The sequence below is a fragment of the Lithobates pipiens genome, unplaced genomic scaffold (genome assembly GCF_037356315.1).
Source record: "Lithobates pipiens isolate NorthernLeopardFrog02 unplaced genomic scaffold, aLitPip1_a1.2 Scaffold_23, whole genome shotgun sequence".
Classification (NCBI taxonomy): Eukaryota; Metazoa; Chordata; class Amphibia; order Anura; family Ranidae; genus Lithobates; species Lithobates pipiens.
This window is the reverse complement of record NW_027507785.1, coordinates 98,964,697-98,990,240: the sequence shown is the minus strand read 5'-3', so window position 1 is coordinate 98,990,240 and position 25,544 is coordinate 98,964,697. Positions and strand designations below refer to the sequence as shown.

The 25,544-nt window shown below is 40.7% G+C and overlaps 1 protein-coding gene across 4 annotated transcripts in view; it reads right to left on the bottom strand.

Moving 5' to 3' along the window:
* PHF2 (PHD finger protein 2) overlaps positions 1 to 25,544 on the bottom strand; it is a 429,233-nt gene that overhangs the window by 43,458 nt on the left and 360,231 nt on the right. For all 4 annotated transcript variants that reach the window (XM_077452101.1, XM_077452100.1, XM_077452098.1 and 1 more), the window contains 5 exons: positions 24,726 to 24,844; positions 20,561 to 20,742; positions 16,670 to 16,740; positions 13,440 to 13,597; positions 3,755 to 4,038 (listed from right to left, as the gene is read on the bottom strand). In XM_077452101.1, the coding sequence (XP_077308227.1) occupies positions 3,755 to 4,038; positions 13,440 to 13,597; positions 16,670 to 16,740; positions 20,561 to 20,742; positions 24,726 to 24,844 (814 nt within the window). The remainder of the gene's footprint in view (positions 1 to 3,754; positions 4,039 to 13,439; positions 13,598 to 16,669; positions 16,741 to 20,560; positions 20,743 to 24,725; positions 24,845 to 25,544) is intronic.

Here is a 25,544-nt window from a genome sequence, read left to right as displayed (position 1 = left end):
CTTTACTGGGATACAAATCCTTTTTCCTACTTTAATCTATCATGATGTATTTATTAAAATAGCAGGCGCTACATTTGCATCGAGCACTTCTAAAGTGCTCTTATTATGATCATAACTGTAGACAGCAAATCAAATTACTGAACCGGTTTGCGAAAACATTTAGAATGTAATGTCTCTATTTCATGCATTACTTTCCCTGAATGCGCGCAAGTAATTAGATTTACAAAATATTGCTGTACCGGTTTTGCAAATCTTCTCTGTCACCACACACAAACACAACACTTACAAATCTTCAAATTATCTCTTATTTCCCCCCCAAAAAAAAGAGAGAGCAATGTTTTTTAAATGTGCCCGAGCTATTATACATCACTGAAAATAATAAGTATTTAAAGCAGACCTGTAGCGATTGCTAGATTAGCAAACTGCCACTTGAATGGTAACCCCAGGTTACCGGCAGGCAGTTTAAAGCTGAACTGCAGGAAGATATAAAGAGGTAACATAGAGCAGGTCTGTATTCATCAAGTTATTAAATGCATTCTTTTGAATGTAACCAGTATAAGTAACAGAATTTGACATTACAACAGCATTGTAAGGTAAGTTGCATGTAAGCGTGCTAACAAGGAAAATGCTGATAGGAGGAAAGAGCAGAGGGATGACCTCATCAGTCTGCTGTTCCTCCTTCAACATCCAGTTAGCAGGCTAAGGGAAGGAGAGATAACACTACTACACTTTACAGTCTAAAATGTGAATTGAGAAAGTGCTGTCATATGCATGGCTTGGCTGCAAAAGAGTTCTGTTTAAATCCCAGAGCTGGATGAGCAGGAATTCAAAATCCTTTACCAGGTAAAACTGATTTCCTATATGTATTTCTTATTTGTAATTAGGTGTTTGGAGTTCAGCTTTAACCTTTCTTCATGGTGCCTTAGGAGTGGTGAGATTCTGGGAAGCCCTTTTGCATTACTACCAATTTCTGATAGGATGCTGGAGCCTTGGACTCCCTTTTCTATGCCGAAACGTCAATTTTGGCCCATCTCTCGGAGAGTTAGCCTCAGTTACCAACAGTTGAACAGTTGACATTGAGCCAAAACGTCAATGTACTAGCTTGAGTTGGTATCTGCATAACAGAGCTTCCTAGGTTAAGAACACGCAAAAAATATAACTTAAGCTATACTTAAAGTGGAACTAAACCCTCCTATCCTATTCAGCCAAGGAAGCTGCCATCTTTGCCTCTGTTTGATTTGCAGCTGCCATGACGCTGCACATGTGATCAGTTATGACTCTAGCCATTTTGTGGTTTGACAGTTTGGTTAAAAACACAAGCAACTCCATGGCGTTTTAAACATCTCCCTCCCTCTCTTAAAAGACATCCACTTATTGGGCCTACCGACCCTGTATTTTTTTGGCCTTCAGCTCATTGAAGGAGTCCGGGCATTATCAGGCTTCGCACTTTGCTACATTGGGTGCCCTGCCTTCATTACAGGCTCTGACTAACCAAAATGGCCCTTTTCACCTAGATTTCTGGAAAGCATGGCAAATACGCAATTTTCTACAGTCTCTACTTGTCCCAAGTCATTTTTGCTGCACACTGACTATGCTTGAAGAGTACTGCCTGGCAAGTGGCCTGCTTCTCCACGTGCTTTCGGTAATATACACCCTTCTGGTCACACCACCTGAGGACTTCCTACTGCCCTTTTCGGATAAATGGGAATCAGACTTGGGTAGAACATTTTCAAATATGCAGCGAACCAATATAACTAAATTCACCTTGAAATTCTCATCTGCACAAAAGTGCTGGAAACAAATTTTAAGATCCTTACTCACTGGTACCGCACCCCATTTCTTTTTCATAGGTATTTCCCAGGTACCTCTCTCTGTGCTGGCAGTGTCAGGTGGAATGTGGGACCTTGCGGGACACCTTCTGGTCTTGCACTAAGTTGGAGGGTTTCTGGAAAGAAGTCCGCAGGATCATCCAAAAATTTACCGACTACAAGGTCTCTGAGGATCTGGCTTTTCTTTTTTTGTTGCATGCTTCTGTAATACCCGCCAAAGTATACAAGAAATCTATTCTTCGCCATCTGTTAAAACCCAGCCAAAGCCTGCATTCCCCTCACTTGGAAGCAGACACAGACTTCATTCATCGGTCTGTGGCTGAGGAAGGTGGAGGAGTTAAATCGGATGGAGGACCTGATTTTTAGTGGCTGGCTGAAACAAGAGACCTACACACATACCTGGATACTGTAGCACATATTTATCTATTCTGAAGAAGGGAAAGGTAAATCCTAATAAGTGATGTTGACTTACATCTCATAGCAGACTAACTGACTTGCAATCCACTGGCCCCTCCCCCACACCCTTTTTTTTCTGCCCCCCCCCCCTTCTTTTTTTTATTCCTCCTTCCCCTTGTTTTCTTTCTTTCTTCTCCATCTGTTTTTCTACTTGCCTGTAAAAAATTGGACAGTTATCTACTATATTTTGGGTTCTATACAGAGGTTACCCCATTTCGGGATTATTTTCTAGAATTGAATCCTAACATGCCAGGCTACTACCTTTAGGGGATGATTTCTTTGTTGACTCCGGTTTATATTGTGGATATTTGTTATGATCCCCTGCAATTTGCTGGCCAGCATTGGCCCTCTTTTTGACTCCCCTGGCATTAAAGCACAGAGAAATGTAGAAGTTAGCATTCTCGGCATGCCAGGAATATAACTGTTTTTTGAAACTGTTAAATTGTTGGGTTTAGTTCCGCTTTAAGTGACTCCTGTTGCATTTAATTAAAGGTTTACCAACTTTATAATCAGCTGAAGTACAGAAAAATTGGACAAAAAGAAAGGGTGCATAGTCAGACACCAACAATCAGAATTTAGCGATCAGTAAAAAAGTTTGGAAAGATAAAAAGTTGGTTTCCTATCAGTTGTTCCGGTATACTTTACCATGTTCTCTAAACTAAAGATCAATAAAATGACACATGTAGTAACCCAGTACAAGAACGTCAAATAGATCTCCTGGCTCAAGTGCCAAAATGTTCGATCATCATAGTTTACCATGATGACATATATAAAATAAACAAGAGCTATAACAAATGGATTGGGGACTTTTACAAAATTAGAATAGGTGGGCAAATAAATCTTTTTGTATTTTACAAATCAGGCATGTATGGCTCTTGTCAAAATGCATGTTTGCTCGCCCTTCAAGCATCAACAGAGGGCACTGTCTTATTTTATAGTGGTATTATGAAGCGCAGTCGTATTCTTTCAAGGCTTCATTTACACTTTGAGATTTATAATTGTGTTCAGTAATGCCATGATTCTGCCCACGATTTCAAATTTGGCAATCGCTGAGCAACACGCATTTGAGTGACATAACCCAAACACAATGTGATTCTGCCATGACTGTCGCATGGCAAATCGTGCCTTTCAAAATCACTTAACGCATAGCACCCAAAAAGGAGCAGGAGCTTCTTTTAAGGTGACAAATGCGAGTTGGGAAGACCACTTAAGTGAATGGGCTGGCCCAATACCATGTGTAAAATCGCACGTAAATCACTTCCAGTGCACTTCATAGTATTCAATTGTGTACGCATATATACAGTAATAGCATCAGTGTTTCAGACTAACCCTCTCAAACACCCTTAAGCCTTTTGGACTTGTCATAGTGAGCCCTCTGCTATGCCATGCCTAGACACAACACTTCAGAAGTACTTTAAATGTTTAGTTATGCTCCACTATAATCAAACACATTTAACATTGGTCCTTACCATAGTCAGAGTCTTTAAAACATGCTCCCAGGTTATCTTGCTCCTCCTCATAGTCATCCATGGTGATACTGTTCTTTGTTACTTTCTTGCTGGGCCTTTTGCTTGCACATTTGTTGTTGCTGTTATTGTTGCTGCTTGATTTCTTTGAGTTCTGAGCTGATATGGAATTGTTTTTTGCTTGGTTTGTGCTCCACGATGTTTGTAGACAGGAGTCTGAAGGCAAGTTCGCCATTGACAACATGCCCTGTATTGCTTCTTGTGTGCTTGGAGATGCAGGTGGCTGACTGTGGGACAACATACGAAGCATTACAACTGGCAACATTATCCTTTTTAGAACCAATAACATGATCCTATACAAAATACTTGCCATTTGACCTAAAAGAACAAAAAAAAATTTGGCTTGATGCAACTCTTGCCCTTTAGCCTAGATTGACAGTGTAGCGATGCGGCAACCAGTGCAATTTCATCGCTGGTTCCTGCATCGCATCTCTCCCACGGGGAGTTAATACTGCCCTTTGTGAACCGCTGCAGGTGTCAATACAATGTTAATGACACCCCCAGAACGGTTAACAGATTGCAGTGCGAACTGCGGATTCAGACAGGAATCGGATCGCATGGGTGAGAACAATGCCATCCGATTCCAGTGCGGGGAAAAGAAAAAAGGTACCTGCACCTTTTTTGTGCAAAATCCAATGTGAGTTCAGCCATACAATTGTCGAATGTGTTCAGCACCTCAGTGCAGGTGCGAATCACATGCAATGTCTGTATTCGCTATAGTGTGAACCCAGGCTTAGACTCCAATATCTCTTGAATGACCTTGGTACCCAGGTTCTCAGTTTTTTTCCCCCTATGCCACATACAGTCTGTTACTGATGCAATGAAATGCCTTGTAAGAAAATGGTAACACTGATAACACAGTGATGAGTATAGAAGCAGGTACTAATGAATGCATTGCTCTAACCTCTAACACTAAAAACATTCCACAATTGGTGACAGGCAGAAGTTAAATGCGCTTAATGTCCTCACATTGCTTGAAGTTTAATTAAAGCAACATCAAGACAGAATGTTTCAGCGGATCCCTGCATGCATTAGAAAGAGCAGTTAATTCAGAGAAGATGGTGATGAAGAAGGCAAAGTACTTAATCAGGCTGCGTTAAACCAACTAAGTATTGAATTTCAAATTGGAATTCTGGTTTAAAGCATGAACTAGTTCTAATAAAATTATCTGTATTTATCTTTTCAAATAAATATTTAAAACTAGTAAGCTGAAAAAAAAATTGTTTCCCTTTAATAGCATATTTAAAGGGCAATGGAATAAATGAAGGCCTTATAAATGCTTCAGAGCTCTCCCCCCAGTGGTTAACAGAGGTTTTGCTAATCACAGAGCTACTGTATATGTATTACTACTGCTTCCATACAGGGAGCAAAGACTAGGCAGCATGCTGGCAAGGGACAGGCTTGTGGCTGCTATTTATAGGAAGTGAACTGTAAGACTTTGAACATTTTGATACACCTGGAATATATTTTGGAGTATTTAGCCGATTTAAACTAAAAGTTCCATTTGGAATTAAACTTCCGAACTTCAGAAACGTCTGAGCCCTTGTACACACGGTCGGACATTCCGACAAACCAAATCCGTCGGATTTTGTCAGACGGATTTTGTCCAAAACTGTTGCATACACACGGTCAGACAAAGTTTTCGGAAAATCCGATCGTTCAGAACGTGATGACGTTATTTCGTTACGACGGGACTACGTTCAGGATAGTAGCCAATAGCTTTGGTGTAGTAATTTGATCTGAGCATGTGGCACTTTGTCCGATCGGAATTCTCTACACATGATCGGACAAGGTCTGATCGGATCATGTTGTCGGAAAATTTTACTGACAAGTTGCAAAACTTGGTCCGTCGGATACTGCGACGGAAATAGTCAGATGGAGACCACACACAGTCAGAATATCCGACAAAACGGTCCGATCGGACACATTCCGTCGGAATCTCCGACCGCGTGTACAAGGGCTAAGATAGAACGAGTTCAGAGACGGGTAACAAAAATGGTGAAAGGTCTGGGGGATAAAACATACCAAGAGAGACTTCAAGAACTTAATATGTACAGTCTGGAGGAAAGAAGGGAAAGGGGAGATATGATTTAAACCTTTAAATTAATCAAGGAGGTGAATAAGCTTTAAGAGGGCAGCATTTTCAATATGAAACCAATATCAAGAGCATGGGGACAGGACCTCAAACTAAATGGAGAAAAGTTCAAAACTAATCACAAAAGCATTATTTTACTTACTGAAAGGGTAGATGATGCTTGGAATAGACTTCCATCAGAAGTAGTGACTCAGTCAATGGTAAATGCTTCAAACATGCTTCAAACATGCTTGGGACAAACATAGATCTATACTCTACGCTAAAAACAAAAACATGGACAGACTTGATAGACCATTTGGTCTTTTTTTGCAGTGACTTTTCTATATTTCTGAATTAGTGACCCCAAAAAAATGTGTACTATGTTCCTGATCAGCATGCTTGCTATGTGACAAAGTTTGGAAGCTAGGGAATCGGTATGACAGCCAAGCAACTAGAAGTTTTTGAAGACCAGCAACAGCTGTCTACATATTTACCTCCTCATAAGTCTCATCCAAACTTATCAGGGGTGAAATATGTGGACAACCATTGTCCTAATGGATCTACCAGGTGGCCTGCAAATGCTGCTCTTGTCCTACAGCCTGTTGTGGGTTATTCAGCTCACCTATAAAAATGTGAGTGGCTATACGGTTGTAAAGAACCTCTGATAATTGCAGCCTCATGATTGAAAGATCCCCCAAGTTAGAAAGCCCCAGAGAAAAAGCTTATTGCCCAGTTGCAAAGAGGTACTTCAGTTTTAAAACGTATCTGTCTTATCTGCAGACTCTTTGACGGTATATACCTCTTGTTGTAAAATGACGAGTATGTTCATGCATGCAGGATGAAATGTTTTAAGAGTGGAGGTAAGCTGCTTCCCACACACCACTTGAAAATAAAGGTAGCCTAGATCTAATTAATACCTACTCTGATTGTGATAATCCTGCAAACTAATTGCATGGCTTTAGTTCATACTTAAGAGAGATTTACAACCAAATTACCTGATAATCAACTTTTAAGTACCGTACAAATTAATTTTCAGAAGTGATATATCCAAGCAGATGCTATTAGATTTTGTGGCTTATCTAGGAGCTCCTAACTAAATACATTCTGCACTGAATTAAAGGGATATTCCATTCACAGCAATTATGTGGAAAACCCCGCTGCTTGTCGACAGATGACAACTAGCACAGGATCTCTCTCTCAACTCCACCTTCATCCCAAGCAGCTCCAAGGCCGATTGAACTTTTGTTTTTGTGACTCATCTCAAGGTTTGGGATCTTCCTAAAATACGATGGGTCAAAGAGATTTTAGCAGTAACAAGATGAAAAGAAAATGTAGCTCTTCTACATCCTTGGTGCTTTTTGTGAAAAGGGGATCTGAGAGAAGCAGACTTTGCTACTCTAATGCCGCGTACACACGATCCGAATTCCGGCCAGAAAAAGACAGATGAGAGTTTTTCATCGGAAAATGTGACCGTGTGTATGGTCCATCGGAATTTAGCTGTCCGAATTTCTGACAGCGAAAAATTGATCGCGTGTTCTCAATTTTCCAGACGGAAAAACTTTCTATTGGATATTCCGAACGTGTGTATGCAATTCCGACACGCCAAAAATCACGCATGCTCAGATTCAACTACGAGACAGAAGCTATTGGATACTGGCTATTGAACTTCCTTTTTCTAGTCCCATCGTACGTGTTGTACGTCACCACATTCTAAATCGGAATTTGGTGTGACCGTGTGTAGGCAAGACAGCTTGAGCGGAATTCCGTTGGGAAAACCATCAGAGCTTTTTCCGATTGTGTGTATGCGGCATTAATTATCCAGCAAGTGGACCATTAGGGCTGCAGATAGAAAGCTGCTTTAAATGCATCATGCAAGGAAGTGTAGCCTAGGTGGCTCATCTAACAGAACCTGAGGATAGGGGCTGTGGTAAGCTCTTCTTTGTCCCCTTTTTGGGTCATAGCTCTCTAGCAAACCATAGATAGCAACTGTGAAAACTGTATATAAAGTAGACTTTACTTTCAATAGTGCCTCTGTTCAGTCTGTCAGTACAATGATACTGCCTCTACTTTCCGGATTGGCTGGAATACTTCTTTCTACTGGCTGATCTCAAATTAAATTTGATGGGAGCTCTAGCTGTGCCATACTAATATCCAATCACCTGAAGGAAAGAGCCTAAAAGTCTATGAATACTCAGCCTGTGTCCTGTACAGTAGATAATAAATTTTATTTGTCTGTATTGCTGTTTGAGAGTCCATCTCATTTCCTAAAACAATGTCTGCAGAAATGATGGGTGTCTGCAAGCATCTTGTAGTATCTATTAGCAAGACATATACTTTTGCAAGTCTGAAGTTGTTGACAAAACTTTTTTTTCAGTTTTTGATACAGTGGGAAACTTAAAAACTCTGTCTGATTTTTTTATTGCTGTGTGCTGGTTGGGGGGGGGGGGGGGGGATTCACCCAGGAGGCACTCAATAGGATAGAAAGTTCTATATTTAATCACATCAGCCCCTGAAGATTTACCCCCTTCCTGACCAGAGCATTTTTTTGCGATTCAGCACTGTGCTGATTTTGATGATAGTTGCGTGGAAATGCGACGTTGTACCCTAACGAAATTGACGTCCTTTTTTTTCCACAAATATAGCCTCTACAAACTAGGGGTTCGATTTATGGCATTTTTTTTTGTTACTAGTAATGACGGCGATCTGCAATTTTTATCAGGACTGTGACATTATGGCGGACACATCAGACACTTTTGACACTATTTTGGGACCATTGTCATGTATACAGCGATAAGTGCTGTAAATAGCCATGGATTACTGTATAAATGACACTGTCAGGGAAGGGGTTAAGCACTAGGGGTCTATCAAGAGGTTAAGTGTGTCCTAGGGAGTGATTCTAACTGCTGATGACAGGAAGCAGTAGATCCCTGTCATGTCACTAGGCAGAACAGGGAAATGCCTTACTTACATCTCCCCGTTCTGCCTCTCTGTCTCATGATCGCGGCCGCCGTTAAACATCAAGATTGCGGGACCCGTGGGCACGCTCCCGCAGTGTGCAGTGGCACACATACCTGCAAGGCGGCAAATTCAAAGGGACATACAGGTACGTCCATTTGCCTGTACAAGCCATTCTGCTGACATATATGTGTGCGCGGCGGTCAGCAAGTGGTTAAATGTTACAGTTGATGGATAATCCCTAGGTAAGGAGAAATCTTCTCCTAGTGTTTTGGTCACAACTTGGTGGAAATTTCAAATCACTCTGGAGAAATGTTCACTTACTTCCTGTTGTGTCTCTGGAACAGGAAATGAAGATAAAGCTTCAACAAAGACAGAAATTGACAACAGTTTAAACCGTTCTCTACAATATATAAAACTGGGGGCCTATTCCCACTAGCTAAATGCAGTAACCCACATGCATAGGTGTGCCCTTCTGGTTTCTCAGTAAAAACATACCATAGACTACAACACACAAATGTGAACCAGTCACATAGCAAAGATTTGGATAACTATTAAAATGCTTTTTCATGCAGCAAATTTCATGTGTATTATTGCATGAAAATATACAAGTGTTAACAGTCCTAAAACTTAAAGCAGAGTTCCACCCAAAAGTGGAACTTCCGCTTTAAGGACTCCTCACCCCCTTACATGCCACATTTGGCATGTAATTCTTTTGGGGGGTGAGTGGGTACTGTGAACAGCCGGGTGCCCATACTTGTGATGCCAGCGCCAGGGAGAACCAAATAAGAGGACCGAGGGTTTGGGTAGCCACATCGCTGGACTGTGGGACGAGTGAGTGTGAGTTTATTAACAGTCAGCAGCTACACTTTTTGTTGCTGCTGACTTTTCAATAAACACAAAACCGTCCAGCATTAGTGCCTGACCTCACAAATGCTCTTCTGGAAAAATGGGCAAACATTCCCACAGACACACTCCTAAACCTTGTGGAGAGCTTTCCCACAAGAGTTGAAGCTGTTATAGCTGCAAAGGGTGTGGCTGCACTACTGCTGATCTCCTGAGCTCCAAACGGTGGGCCAATTTAACACTGAACCCTACAAACTAAGACTGGGATACCATTAAAGTTCATGTGCGTGTAAAGACAGGTGTCCCAATACTTTTGATAATATAGTACATATATAATTTCCTGTAGTACTGTACAATGCTTATCTTTACTGCTTTGTCTTTTTCAATGCTATCTTTTTATCTGTAGCATGTTGGGCCATTTTAACCTCTTAAAAAGGCTTAAAGTGGAACATTTTTTCATCTTTCCGTCTATTAAATCTTCTGCCTTTGTTTTTTTAACTTTGGATAGTAAAACATTTTGTTTCTACCAGTAAATACCTTATACAGACCACTTCCTGTTTCTTGTCTGGAAAAAAAGCCTAGGCTTTTGACATCATGCACATTTCTCTCTCACTCTTTTGAGAGTTTGCCAGGCAGGAAGGGGGGATGAGTCACAAGAGGACCAATGAGAGTTGCAGAGCTGGAGGTGTGCCTCTGTGTGTCTGTGTAAATCCAGGAAGTGAACAGAGAGCAGCTTCAGCTGCCCACAGTTATAATGGATGCAACCAGACTCAGTGGAAGGAGATTTCAAAAACAGTATATATAAAATAATATGCAAAGTGGTTGGAGGGAAGCTTCAGAATGGCAAATATGTTTTTTTATTATAAATCATATGAGCAGACTGCAGTTCCTTTTTAATGCCTAAAGCCTTTTTTTTTTTTAAAGAAGAATGCGCAAAAATTCCCATAGACACACTCCTAAACCTTGTGGACAACCTTCCCAGAAGAGTTAAAGCTGTTATAGCTGCAAAGGGTGGGCCAACTTACTGAACTCTACCGACTAAGACTGGGATGCCATTAAAGTTCATGTGCGTGTAACGGCAGGTGTCTCAATACTTTTGGCACCCCATATTGACAGAAAAACACAGAATTGTTGACATTTTTGCAGATTTATAAAAAAAAAAAAAAACTGAAATATCACATGGTCCTAAGTATTCAGACCCTTTGCTCAGTATTTAGTAGAAGCACCTTTTGATCTAATACAGCCGTGAGTCTTTTTGGGAAAGATGCAACAAGTTTTTCACACCTGGATTTGGGGATCCTCTGCCATTCCTCCTTGCAGATCCTCTCCAGTTCTATTCAGGTTGGATGGTAAACGTTGGTGGACAGCCATTTTTAGGTCTCACAAGAGATGCTCAATTGGGTTTAAGTCAAGGCTCTGGCTGGGCCATTCAAGAACAGTCATGGAGTTGTGAAGCCACTCCTTCGTTATTTTAGCTGTGTGCTGCGGGTCATTGTCTTGTTGGAAGGTAAACCTTCGGCCTAGTCTGAGGTTCTGAGCACTCTGGAGAAGGTTTTTTCGTGCCGGATGTACTTAACTGCATTCATCTTTCCCTCGATTGCAACGAGTCGTCATGTCCCTGCCTCTGAAAAACACCCCCACAGCATGATGCTGCCACCACCGTGTTTCACTTTTGGGACGGTATTGGACAGGTGATGAGCAGTGCTCGGTTTTCTCCACAAATACCGCTTAGAATTAAGGCCAAAAAGTTCTATCTTGGTCTCATTAGACCAAAGAATCTTATTTCTCACCATCTTGGAGTCCTTCAGGTGTTTTTTTTAGCAAACTTCATGCGGGCTTTCGTGTCTTGCACTGAGTAGAGGCTTCCGTCAGGCAACTCTGCCATAAAGCCCCGACTGGTGGAGGGCTGCAGTGATGGTTGACTTTCTACAACTTTCTCCCATCTCCCAACTGCAACTCTGGAGCTCAGCCACAGTGATCTTGGGGTTCTTCTTTACCTCTCTCACCAAGGCTCTTCTCCCCCGATAGCTCAGTTTGGCCAGATGGCCAGCTCTAGGAAGGGTTCTGGTCGTCCCAAACATCTTCCATTTAAGGATTATGGAGGCCACTGTAGGAATCTTAAGTACAGCAGACATTTTTTTTTAACCTTGGCCAGATCTGTGCCTTGCCACAATTCTGTCTCTGAGCTCTTCCTTTGATCTCGTAAATTCTCATTTGCTCTGACATGCACTGTGAGCTGTAAGGTCTTATATACACAGGTGTGTGGCTTTCCTAATCAAGTCCAATCAGTATAATCAAACATGGCAGGACTCAAATGAAGGTGTAGAACCATCTCAAGGATGATCAGAAGAAATGGACAGCACCTGAGTTAAATATATAAGTGTCACAGCAAAGGGTCTGAATACTTATTTCTTTTTTTTTTCTTTTCTTAATAAATCTGCAAAAATGTAAACAATTGTGTACATTATTGTGACAACAATTGTGTACATTAATGAGAAAAAAAATGAACTTAAAATGATTTTAGCAAGTGGCTGCAATATAACAGAGGGAAAAATTTAAGGGGGTCTGAATACTTTCCATATATATATATATATATATATATATATATATATATATATATATATTTTTTTTTTATTATATTAGATTCCCGTCGAAAAAAATCAACTAATACTCTAATACTTAAAATTGTGTGCGTTTTTTTTATAGTACTGCTATATATTAAATCACTACAATTTGTTATGTGTTGTCCTTATTTGAACTATTATTTTCTAAAAAAAAAAAAAAAAAATGTTATTCAATCACATATGGAATATGCCAAGTAAGACTACAGCCTTTTCCTGTGTGCGGCCTTCTCCTGTAACTCTCAGAAGTAATTGTGGAGGAAACGGACCATCAAACCTGACCGAAACCAGCGAGAGGAGCTGCCGCTGGCTATTTCTCTGCACAATTAACGGCCACATATAAAGCCAGATCGTTTACTTAAACTGTCCATTAGTGAATATGCACAAAAACTGTCTGAGCATTTTACAGCTCATCATCATAAAATTTATACAGTCTTAGTTACTTTAAAGCACGGCAGTTTTCTATTATAAAACATTTGTTCCTTATTTAAATAAGTCAACAATACAGCATTGGGTTTGGACTTTGAGTTACACTGCTGTAACCTATAGAAACCAATTAACCATCATCTTTCACTATACTGACCGATGGTATGTCATGGTTTGACTGCCTTGCCCTATGTGTAAACTGTGTATAGCGCTGATCTCTCTCTCTATACATTGCATGTAAACTGGTCTGTGCATTAATGAAGTATGTGAAAAGTTGAAATCAAATACTTGAGAGAGAGAGAGAGAAATTTACTATTCTAACTACATCTTCAGACTGTGCTTGCTTCCTACCTATCTCTCAGACTGAAAACAATAGAATATGCCATTTCTAATAATGTAAAACATTCACAATGGTAGCCAGAGATCAGTGACTTGACACAGCTCTGAGCCATGATTTTTGTTAATGCCAAGGGTACTTTTTTTTACCCAAAATAATAATGTGCTTTAGTAATGTGCCCCACTGATTCATGTCAAGTGTGATTTTTAATGTTCACATTTATCTAAGCAATACACAGAGCCTGATATTCAGCACAACGACAATGAGATAACTACCCATTTTAGCATTTTTAAAACACTATAAAATTACCGTTTTACTTCATGTAGAATACATCTGTCCATATTGCACTGCACAGTGTACCCCCCTTACCTATTAGAGTTATAATCTAAGCCACCAACTTCTTTGCTGGCTTGCAAGAGGTCCAGAATCCCCCCTGCACTTGCACTGTCTTTTTTCACTTTGGAATTTCTTGCTGGTTTCGCTTCTGTGTCAATATGAAGAGATCCCTCGTCTGAAGAGTCATCACTCTAATGTAGAGACAAACAGAAATTAGATTGCAGAGAGAATGTTATTTTAAGCCTTATGTACTAAAGGTGACTGAAAAGTGTCAGAGTTCTCCTTTTACTTCAGTCTACTCTGGAAAAATTGCAGTTATTTCAGTGGTCAAGACAGCCAACACCAACCAAACTCTTCTGCCAGCTATGATAACAACATTTTAGAGATTATTTATTCTAGGGATTTTGTAACCCACTTCTGAAAAAAAAAAAAAAAAAAAAAAAAGACATGGATATTAAAGGGTTAGTCCTCCCAGATTAAAATTGTAGTCATATGTGGAGTCTGAGGGCCCTTACCCACCACCTTTCTAGATCTCTGGGGACTCTAGTAGTAAGGTGTCCCTGCCATTTTCTGTTAAACTATAGATGTATCCCCCCTCCTTCTCTTGCATTTTCCAAACCAAATAACAAATTAAATAATTGGGAGAGTAAGTCAGACACTGTCATACTTTGCCAAGGCAGTTTGAAGACCTTGAAACCCACCCATTGAGATGTCACCACTGGAATGCCCGAGAGACATACAAAAGAAGTCAGGAGCATTTTAAAGAAAACTGAACATGACCTTAAAGTTAAATGTAACTCCAGTCAAAACTTAAGGAATAGTAAGAATCTATCTCGTGTTTTATTGCTGTCTGAGGTCTCCTTGGGAAAATCTTTCTCTGTCCCAGTGACAATACTGCCACCCAGACAGGAAGTGAGGGAAAAATCTTTTACAGGGACCTAGACATCAAATGTACCAGACAGGAGTTCTAGCCTTTCCCTTGCAGTCGGCATCTCTTTGGAGATATCTCCTAAATTCCTGTCCTGGTGATTGGTTGTCAACAAGACAGGAAGTGAGGAAAAATTCTCCCTTACAGCGCCGCAGATAGCAGTAAAACGTGACAGGTGAAACTAACAATTTCCCAGGCCATCTAAAACCATATAAACTATTGTGGCTGGAAATATACACTACATATTGTTTTTAGGTATGATGTTCCATTATGCTGTGCCAGTTACAAAAAGCAGGAGTAATCTCTATCTGGGTACCATTTCTATTACTGCCTCCTTACCACGGAACTTTGTAAAGCGGAGGCAGCCAATCAATGTCTCTTCCCAACATGGAACTACGGAGAAGAGATAGAGTGTAGACAGCAACTGGTGGGACGCAGACAAAGCCCATTCCAGCTGGCCGGTTAGTATTTCAACACTGTAACTGAGATTATTGTAATTGGCACAGATATTTGAAACAACATTTGACTTTTGGTACTCTTGAAATATAAGTCAAGAGCAGTCTTTCTCAGCCTCTTACTCCTGAGGAATATGTAACATACCATGTCCTGGGGAACCCATACTAAAACCAATTCAACTGGGGCCAATAGCAAAAATGCTACATTAGTGGTCAGTTGGAAAAATGCAACCCCCCACGGTGGAGGTCCAAATGCCCCTTTTATGGATAGGTATGGATTGGTGTCATGCCACTGGCTCTTTCAAGTGGTGCTGGACCCAAAACTATCCAATCACCATCAGATGAAAGGTCAAAAAGGCACAGTTCAAGGGACCCACAGCAACCAATGAAGGACCCCTAGATTTCCACGAACCCTGGTTGAGAAAAAAAAAAAAAAACATGCCATACTTAACTGATCTATGCCATGGTCTTGCACAGAGCAGCCCTGATCTTCCTATTCTCTTTGTGTCTACCCCATGCCGATTGCCTCTAATAGCAAGCTTCTTGCTATAGGGGCACTTGAGCAGGCTCGCTCCAAAGCCATGCTGTGTGCATTTATTCACAAACAGAGCCATCTCCACATTGGCTCATTGACTGTGATTGACAGCAGCAAGAGCCAATGGCTTCCACTGCTGTGTGAGCCAATGAAGAGAGAGAGACCTAGGAGAGCCATTGCTCTCATGCACATTGCTGGATCAATATAGGGCTCAGGTAAGTATAAGGGGGGCTGAGCGGGGAGCTGCACCCAGAAGATTTTTTGCCTTAATGCACAGAATGCATTAAGGTAAAAAAAAACTTTTGCATTCAGAACTACTTTAAAATGCTGAATGAATGGAAGAAAAAACATTTACTAATTAATATCTTAGCAAAATGTTTTAATTGATTCATATTATTCAGCTGTGTAATTGTAAATTCAGCAACCCAAACTTGGCCAAGTCTCCATCTGTTATATCATTTAAGTTGAAATGATCAGCATATATAATAAAAGTAGTTATTTAATGTTTTTTTTTTCAAAAGACATACTGTACATCTGTTGATTCCAAATGACTTGCATGGTAAAGTTACAAAACATGTCTAATACAAGATAAACGTTTATTTATTGCACTAAAATACTACTTTGCATTAAAAAATGAAGCCAAAAAATAGGCATGGATGGTGCTGCAATAGATCTAAGCAAAGTAACACCAAACTTTTCTATTAGAAAGCATGACCAGCTGCTTCATATTCAGGGTTTGTTCAAACCAGATGCTCCGATGTGATTTTCCACAGATTTTCCAGCACAAAACCAATTTTATGGACATGATAAATTCACTGTTTTTAGACGGGCCTGTTAACACCAATATGTTCAGCTGAGGTGTACAGAAATTGTCCCCCGTGCTGCATTTTGATGTGTTGACTTGCGCTGTCTCGCTCAAAGAAATGGAATAATTTACAAATGTTGTTATGCAACAAAAATGGACGGCAACACACATTCATGTAAAACCTCTTTTTAAATGCAAACAAGCCTGGACAATGCAGACAAGAAGTCTAATTTCATATAAGGAAATCGATCTCCAAGCTGATGTGAAAAAACGGGCTGCAATGTCCAAGTTTGAAACAAGAACGCATTGGAAAAATGCATGTTATATATTACAAATAGGCTGTAAAGAATGTGTAACTGTATCAAAATGTATTTACCATATACATATTCAGTTTGGCCCTTTGAAAAAAAAAACAAAAAAACGATTCATTCAAACAAAAATCAATTACCAGACAAAAACTAATTACTAATCAAATACTTGGTGGCTTATATAAAACAGAGAGGAAGGTTGAAGGCATACTGGGAAATGTTACTTTCATACCTTATATTTCTCTTGGATTTTGGGCTTCTTGGGCGGTACCAGTGGCGGAGATTCCTTTGTATCTGATAAAACTAAGAACAAAATAATTACTTAATACAAAAATATATTACAGTTTACTACTGCATTTAGTAAACTAGAAGGCGATTTCATGCTTGCTGGACTACAGAACACTTGACATGCTAAAAACAAACAGCGTACGAAATGGGACAAGACAGCAATCAGGTCTCAATTTATACTGGGTGGCTTGCATTAAAAACCAATGTTGCAAATGCAGTAACCTATAGCAACCTATTAAAATAGGTCTAAAATCTGACTACTGGAAACTGAAACATCGTTGTCACTGGGTTATGTGCATATAATGAGGTTGATTTACTAAGGCTCCATTCACATCTCCGCTCAATAGCAGCAAATCGCGGAAAGCCTGTGCCTTCCCAATGCATTTCCCGTCAATTTCAATAGCACCCCAAAAGCGGTTCGATGTCTCCATGATTCGTCAGGCAACAACCACAGTAAGATCACGCAAACAGAATCGCGGGACGCCTCATGCCCAAAAGAAGAACATGAGCTTTTTTTGGGCGATGGGCGTCCCGCGATTCTATTTATGTGATTTTCCTGCGATTGTAGCCCCCCATACGCCAAGATGTGCATGGGGCCTAAAGAAGTTGAAACCCTTCACACAAAAAAGAAAAATTGATGATTTACAAATCTTTTAGTAAATCATCCTCATTATAACCATTGACTGCTGGATTGTATTTAAAGGTCCAAGCTCTAGGGCAGTGATGGCGAACCTTGGCACCCCAGATGTTTTGGAACTACATTTCCCATGATGCTCAAATACACTTCAGAGTTCAAAACATCTGGGGTGCCAAGGTTCGCCATCACTGCTCTAGGGCCATCATTCTCATCTTTTAGTCACGACCTTGTGAGTCCAAGACCAAGAGAATAAATGAAGCTACAGCATGACACCAGTGCTTACAGCCTGGAACTAAACGGCTTCCTGTGTCACTTCTTAACCACTTTAGCTCCAGGAAGGTCCCCCCCCTCATGACCAGGCCATATTTTGCGATACGACAATGCGTTACTTTTACTGACAATTGCGCAGTCGCGTGACGCTATACCCAAATAAAATTGATGTCCTTTTTTTCCCACAAATAGAACTTTCTTTTGGTGGTATTTGGTCTCCTCTGCGGTTTTTATTTTTTGCGCTATAAAACTCATCCAATAAAAAAAAAAGGAAAAAAATATCTAATTTCTTCATAAATTTAGACCAATATGTATTCCACTGCATATTTTTGGTAAAAAAAAAAATCCCAATAAGCGTATATTGATTGGTTTGTGCATAAGTTACAGCGTCTACATATGATGGAATTTAATGGCGGCAATCAGCGTCTTATAGCGAGACTGCGATATTGAGGTGGACAAATCTCAGTGACACTTTTTTTTTTAGGGTCCAGTGACATTAATACAGTTGATCAGTGCTAAAAATAAGCACTGTGACTGTACTAATGACACTGGCAGGAAAGGGGTTAACATCAAGGATGACCAAAGGGTTAAATGTGTGCCTAGGGGGAGTGCTTACTAACTGTGGGAGAGGTGCTTGTACTGTGGAAGGCAGGGTTCCGTGTTCCTGCTTAGCAGAAAAACACGATCGCTACCTTCTATACTGACAGAACGGCCATATACCTTGTTTACATAGGCAGACCGCCGTTTTGCTTCTCTCCTGAACGATCTCTGGGTGGAAGTGGACATCGAGTCCACCGAACCTGCTGATTGGCTCATGCTGTGTCCGATCACAGTGGGAGTGTGTCGCCGGCGGCGCTGCCCAGACCCCGAAGTGCAGAATCACATACAGGTACATGATTATGCGCAGAGGAGCCACCACCTCGCAGTAAATGTACGTGACGCAGTCGGCAAAGTAATCTATCTAGCCCTGTAAAGAACAAATCGCTATACTTACCTGTTCTGCAGCCACCCCAGTCCGGTCCCAGTCTGAGCGGTCAGTGGCGGCTTCACTGTGTGGGAGTGTGCAGGAGAGGCAGCTGAAAACAGCCCCATAGTAAGTCCAGCCACTTGACAGCCATTGTCAGTTCTCTCTTCCACACAGAATCCGCCTCTGGAGACCAGACTGGATGGGCCTCAGAAAAGGTATGAATAGCAATTTCTTCTTTACAGGGCTAGATAGATTTGTTTTAGAATGTGGCTTCCAGGAGATTTAGTTAGTCAGCTTTGGGTGAATTTCCACTTTAACACAAGAACAGGTTTACTCATCATAATATTTGCCTTAACCTCCTATTCCCATGACAACTCAAAAGTTTTGATTCCCCATCACTTTGCGAGAGATTTACTAAAACTGGAGCACTCAGAATTTGGTGCAGCTGTGGATGGTAGCCAATCAGCTTCTAACTTCAGCTTGTTTAACTAAGCTTTGACAACAAAACTTGGAAGCTGGTTTCTAGGCAGAGCTGCACCAGATTTTGCTCACCAGGACTAAAAATAAGAGTTATGCTGCGTACACACGACCAGACTTTGACGGAACAAATCCGTCTGACAATTCCATCGTGTGTGGGCTTCATCGGACCTTTGCTGTCTAAAAATCAGATGGACTTTAGATTTAAAACATGTTTCAAATCTTTCCGACAGACTTGAGTCCGGTCCAAAAATTCATTCGTTTGTATGCTAGTCGGACGGACAAAAACCGACACTAGGGCAGCTATTGGCTACTGGCTATGAACTTCTTTATTCTAGCATGGTCGCAAGTCATCGTGTTCGAATCCGTTGAACATTGGTGTGCTTGTGTGTGGCCAAGTCCGTTCGTTCGGAAAGTCCGTTGGAACTCCGCCGAAAGTCCGTGGGGAAGATCGTCGGACCTAGTCCACCGAAAAGTCCGGTCGTGTGTACGTGGCATTAATCTCTCCAGCATGGACACAGACAGTAATAAGGTGAGGCGCTGCATGCAGACCTTTAACCTGTGAGAAGAAGTCACTGAATAAGCCTAATGGCACAGGTTTGGTAGCTCTCCAACAAAGCCAGTGTGGGCCATCCAACTCAAGAAACCCCAATGTAAAATAAGTCAAAAGAGTCATCTCAACAGTCAAAGGTCCTTTAATAGTAACTTGAATAACAAAAAGGGAAGCAACATGCAGCCAAAGATCTCCCTTCAACAATATAGCAAAAGGTTTAATTGGACTCAAAACAAAGTTCCTGCACAGAAGTTTTACATCTGGCAGCAAAATGTATTTGCAAGTTTTAGTGTCTATATCACAAGTGTATTTTCAAATGATTGTGCCAGTAACAAAGGTTGAATAAAAGAATAAAAAATAAAAATAAAATTTTAATCCAGTTGTTACCAGCATGGTCACTTGCAAAACAAGCACAGCTTACCAGTTGTAACTCATTTAACCTGCCAGAAGAAAAAGGTTGATGAACTTTGGAGTCCATTTGGATAATTCTCACTATATTGTTTAAGCCCTGGTAAAGGGGAGATGGTTGGCCTGCAAACATGTTAGTAACATGTAAGTTATTAATAAAGGATATTAGACTTTTGAGATGACTGATGCTCATTGCATTACATTGGCAAGAGAAAAAAAACAGACCAGAGGCTGCAAAACTAAAATAATAAAGTTTTGGCTTTTCCGACACACCAACAACTCCATGTTCTAGAACTCCTTACAATTACATAACAACTTCTTTAGAGAGAAGATAAGGAATATGGTCATACATGCGTGCAATGACAAGGAGGGTAATAAACTAAGTCACTGCCTAAAGTCAGATTACCCTTTGATGTGATTATTGATACAGTTTTTTCTATATGTAAAACAGAATGTCATTTATAAAAAAAAAAAAAAGAACTATGTTTGCATCATTTTATATACAGATTGGGTCTGATCTTACATGATAGCTCTCTCTTTGTCGTTGTTGATTTCTTTCTTCTGATGGGAAATTCGTCAATTTTCAGCTCACCATCATCGGAAACATATTCATACTCATCTCTGATTGGCTTGTTTTTATCTTCTTTAAAATTCTGAAGGGATCCGAAGATGCTAGGACTGTTTGGTGGCTTGATTCCCTTGGAGCTGTGAAATCCAAAAAGATGTTAGATTATTACATTAGTCAAGAAGGAAAAGAGTGCCCAGTAAGTGGAGGCATTACACTGCAATGGGCAAGATTACAGTTGGCCCCAGAATAAAAGTCTTTTATTAACCTATTAAAGCCAGAGTCTCCAGGTCCTTTAAGAGGTTTACGATGCCGGGAGGTGGAGATGGGCATTCAGGTCATGTGACCACTGTAAATGGCTATTATTAGTCCATATTCCCATCGCACATGTTCCTGGGGAGAGCTATACGATACTGAGTCCTGTAGCAGCCACCAGCTGGAGACTTGATCATGAAAGCCACAATGAATATATTTTCCAGCACACCACGGATCTTCAGTCCAAACTGTTTTTATTAAAGTATGATCACATCACAAGCAAGAGAGTGCAACATTTTGGAGTCATGCAGGATCCCTTCGTCAGTAATGTGATGTTGATGATGATCACATACCTGACAAAGGGGTCCTGCGTGACTCCGAAATGTTGCACTCTCCTGCTTGTGATGTGGTCATGCTTTAAGGAAAAAAAAAACATGTTTGGACTGAAGATCCATGGTGTGCTGGCAAATATATTCATTGTCGCTGTCATTGGCTATCACAGTGGTCACATGATCAGAAAGCTCCTGATTGGAAGTATGCATCAGGAGCTTACTGATCCCCAACGGCTACCATGCTGGGAGTGTGCATTTAGCACAGCAAGTAGTTTACACAGGGCCGCATATATGCGTCCGCTCGGTATTAAGACCCACCTGCCGAAAGGCTGCACATATGGGTACTGCCGGAGCCAAGGAGTTAAGAAATTAATCAAAAGATTATTTATATAAGGTATGCTAGCAGCTGCCTATGAAACACTGCTACTGACCACCAATTCAATGGGGGTAAAAGTTACTATCAATGATGACCAATGTGAGAGGCAGGGGCTTAAATAATATTGCCACTGATCACCAATGTTGGGGGTGGGGTTTAATAGTACTGGGGGTTATAATTGTAGCTACCAATGCCAATAGTAGGAGTGTTATTGCAGTCCATAGCACCAATGCTGGAGTATTCTTCCTTCGACAACTGACACCAAAGCCTTTCTTAGGGGCCAGTTTATGAATGCTAAGTGTACATACTCCATCAAAAAGGATTTTGATAGGTGTCAGCAGTGGTGGGAGATTCCTGGAGTGGGGCTACAATTAGTCTCTTTGAAGGGCATATACAGTGCCTTGAAAAAGTATTCATACCCCTTGAAATTTTGTATTTTATTGGGATTTTATGTGAGACCAACGCAAAGTGGCACATAATTGTTAAGTGGACAGGAAATGATAAATGGTTTTCAATTTTTTTTTACAAATAAATATCTGAAAAGTGTGGCATGCTTTTGTATTCAGCACCCTTTCCTCTGAAGCCCCTAACTAAAATGTAGTGGAAACAATTGCCTAGAGATACTTCAAAAATCTCTTCAAAAGAGACTCCATGACCTTAATGTGCTTCTTCTTGAGCCACTCCTTTGTTGCCTTGGCAGTATGTTTTGGGTCATTGTCATGCTGGAAGACCAATTCACAACCCATCTTCAGTGTTCTGGCTGAGGAAAGAAGGTTCTCATCCAAGATTTTACAATACATGGCCCTGTCCATTGGCGCTCAATGCGGAAAAGTTGGCCTGTAACTTTAGCAGAGAAAAGGCCCCAATGCATAATGTTTCCGCCTCCATGCTTGACTGTAGGGATGGTGTTCTTAGGGTCATAATCAGCATTTTTCTTCATCCAAACATGGCAAGTTGAGTTAATGCCAAAGAGTTCAATTTTGATCTCATCTGACCAAAGACATTTCTCCCAATCCTTCTCTGAATCATTTAGATGTTCATTGGGAAACTTCAACCGGGCCTGTACATGTGCCTTCTTGAGGAGGGGGACCTTGTGTGCACTGCAGGATTTCAATCCATGGCAGTGTGTTGTGTTACCAATGGTTTGTTTGGTGACTGTTGTCCCAACTGTCTTAAGATCATTCACAAGCTCCTCCAGTGTAGTTCTGGGATGATCCCTCACTTTTCTCATGATCATCCTTACCCCATGAGGCAAAATCATGCATGGAGCTCCAGACCGAGGGCGATTGATGGTTATTTTGTATTTCTTCCATTTGCGAATAATTGCTCCAACAGTTGTCTCCTTCTCACCAAGCTTCTTGCTGATGGCCTTGTAGACCATTCCAGCTTTGTGCAGGTCTACAATCTTGAAGTAATTTCACAGCTCTTTAATCTTGCCCATGAGGTTTAAATGGAAGAAAGATTCTGTGGACAGGTGTCTTTTATAGATGTTGTTTGGAGCAGCATCTTAAATTGACAGGACTAGTCTGTGTACCACACGAGCACATACTTTAGCCAGTCTGTGGGAGCCAGAATTATTGCTGTTTGGTAGGGGATCAAATACTTAATTTACTCACTGAACTGCAATTCAATTTAGAACATTTGTATCATGTGTTTTTTCTGGACTTTTGGTTGATATTCTGTCTCTATCATTTAAAATACACCTATGATAAAAATTATAGACCCTTCATTTCTTTGTAAGTGGGCAAACTTACAAAATCTGAAGGGGATCAAAAAATGATTTTCCAAACTGTAAGGTAGTGTCCTGACACCAAGGCTGGGAGTTTATATTGCATCCACTGACACCGATGCTGGGGATTAAAGTGGTTCTAAAGGCAGAAGATTTTTTTTTTATCTTAATGCATTCTCTACATTAAAAATTCTGTATGCATCTCCCCCCCCCCCCTTTCTCTTATACTTACCTGAGCAGATCCCGATCCAGCGCTGGGCCCAAATGAAGCAACTCTCTCTATCCACATAGGGCAGATTGATAGCAATGCGAACCACTGGCTCCTGCTGCAGTCAATCAAATCCTTTGACGAGGGAGTGGGAGGCAGGGCCAAGCCACACTGTCCGAGTCTATTGACACAGGCAGCGCAGCTTGGGATCTTACCCTCAGGTGTGCTACAATAGGAATCGGCTTCCTATGGTGGCAAACCAAGGAAGAAGAGGAGCCAGGAGCACCGGCAGGGGAATCTAGAAGAGCAGGCTCTGGGCTCTATATGCAAAACCATTGCATGGAGCAGGTAACTATAACATGTTTATTATTTAAAATAGAAAATTCCTCTTTACAAACACTTTCATATTGCATCCACTGATATCAATGCTGAGAGTTACTATTGCCACTGCTGACACCACCAATGAAGGTTTTTTTACTCCAACCTGTGGTATACTGCAAGAAATGCAACAGGGCTGGAAATTTCAGGCATTGATAGCTTGATGCAATGCACCTCAACACACGAATCATGTTGTAAAGCGCTGCGCAAACTGTTGGCGCTATATAAAACCCGTATTATAATAATAATAATATAATAATGACACCACTGCAACTGTGTGGCCCTTTGGGAAGGATGGGGACCTTACTAAGGTCCTCTGTCAAACTGACCACAACACTCAATCCAAAAACAAGTTGTGGCTAGAGTTCCACTATCAGAAATTATTCAGCATGAGCCAATCATTGACTTTACAGACAGGGCAGTATGTTGCAGGCTGCTGTAAGCTCATCTAGATCAGGACTGTCAACTGACAAATCGGCCATCAGGATAAAATGAGCTTAGAGTAGAGGCAACAACAAGTACGTAATAACATTTTAAAATGACCCCTGGCAACACAGAACAGCATCTGATCAAATAGAGGTTAAATAACTCCATAAATATAAAATAATCAATTTGGTATCCTTTGCTTTCTTTTCTAATCTTCTACAGCTGCTTTATAATATTGTATAATCAATGTTCATTGTTCAATAAATGTCACAAAAGTAAACATTCTTCAAGGACAACAATAACTTTACCACCCCTATGAAATGTGCAAAATACACAAGCCCGTTCCTACTGAAATGGGAATATTTAAATCATCATTATTAGCTCGGCGCTACTCATAACATTAATGCATCTTTGTGTACCTGAACAGCTTCTTGCCAGAGAAAGAAAACTTGAATTTACTGTCTTTAATTGCTGAAAATGGATTTTTTTGCAATTTATGCTCCTCTTCCATTTTCAGTAGAGAATCAGGCTTGCTGTTCTGAAAAACAAGAAATCAAAAGGAGCAAGTCAATAATTCCAATACGTCTACATGTTATTGTGCTAATAAATTCTAACAAAGTTTTTCATTTACTGAGCAATGCTTTAACACATTAGAAGCACTTACACAGATTTCCCATTTTTAACGAAGACATTTTCTAATATAGTGACAGCTGGGTGGTGGGCTGTTCATATAACAAATGTAATACTTTAACTGTACTTCTTCCACTTAGTAGCACTGTACTCAATGGCTTGTCACTTGTGGTCTTATTAAAAACAGCAGGGGTCATCTGGTATGATATCCAGCTACTCATATCATTTTGGGATTCTGATGACAAGAGACGTCCCCAGCAGGATTTCAACATGTACTGTAGCCATCACAAAGCCAAATGATTGGACACAGCTGATAACATGGTAAAGGGCTACTGTGACTGGCCCTTTACCGCCATCTGTGATCAGCTGTGTTGGAAAGGACATAGTGGTCCCAGAGCGTGCCAGATTCACGCCACAGGGGGTGGAGTTCTGGGAGGACGTCTATGGATGCCCTCCCAGAACTCTAGTACCGCGCTTCAGTCATCTTTTGGTTATTAGTTAAAATGCTTGTAAACACTTATACACAATTTTCCCAAAAGTATTGGGATGCCTGCCTTTAGACTCACATGGACTTTAACCACTTCAGCCTCGGAAGGATTTACTCCCTA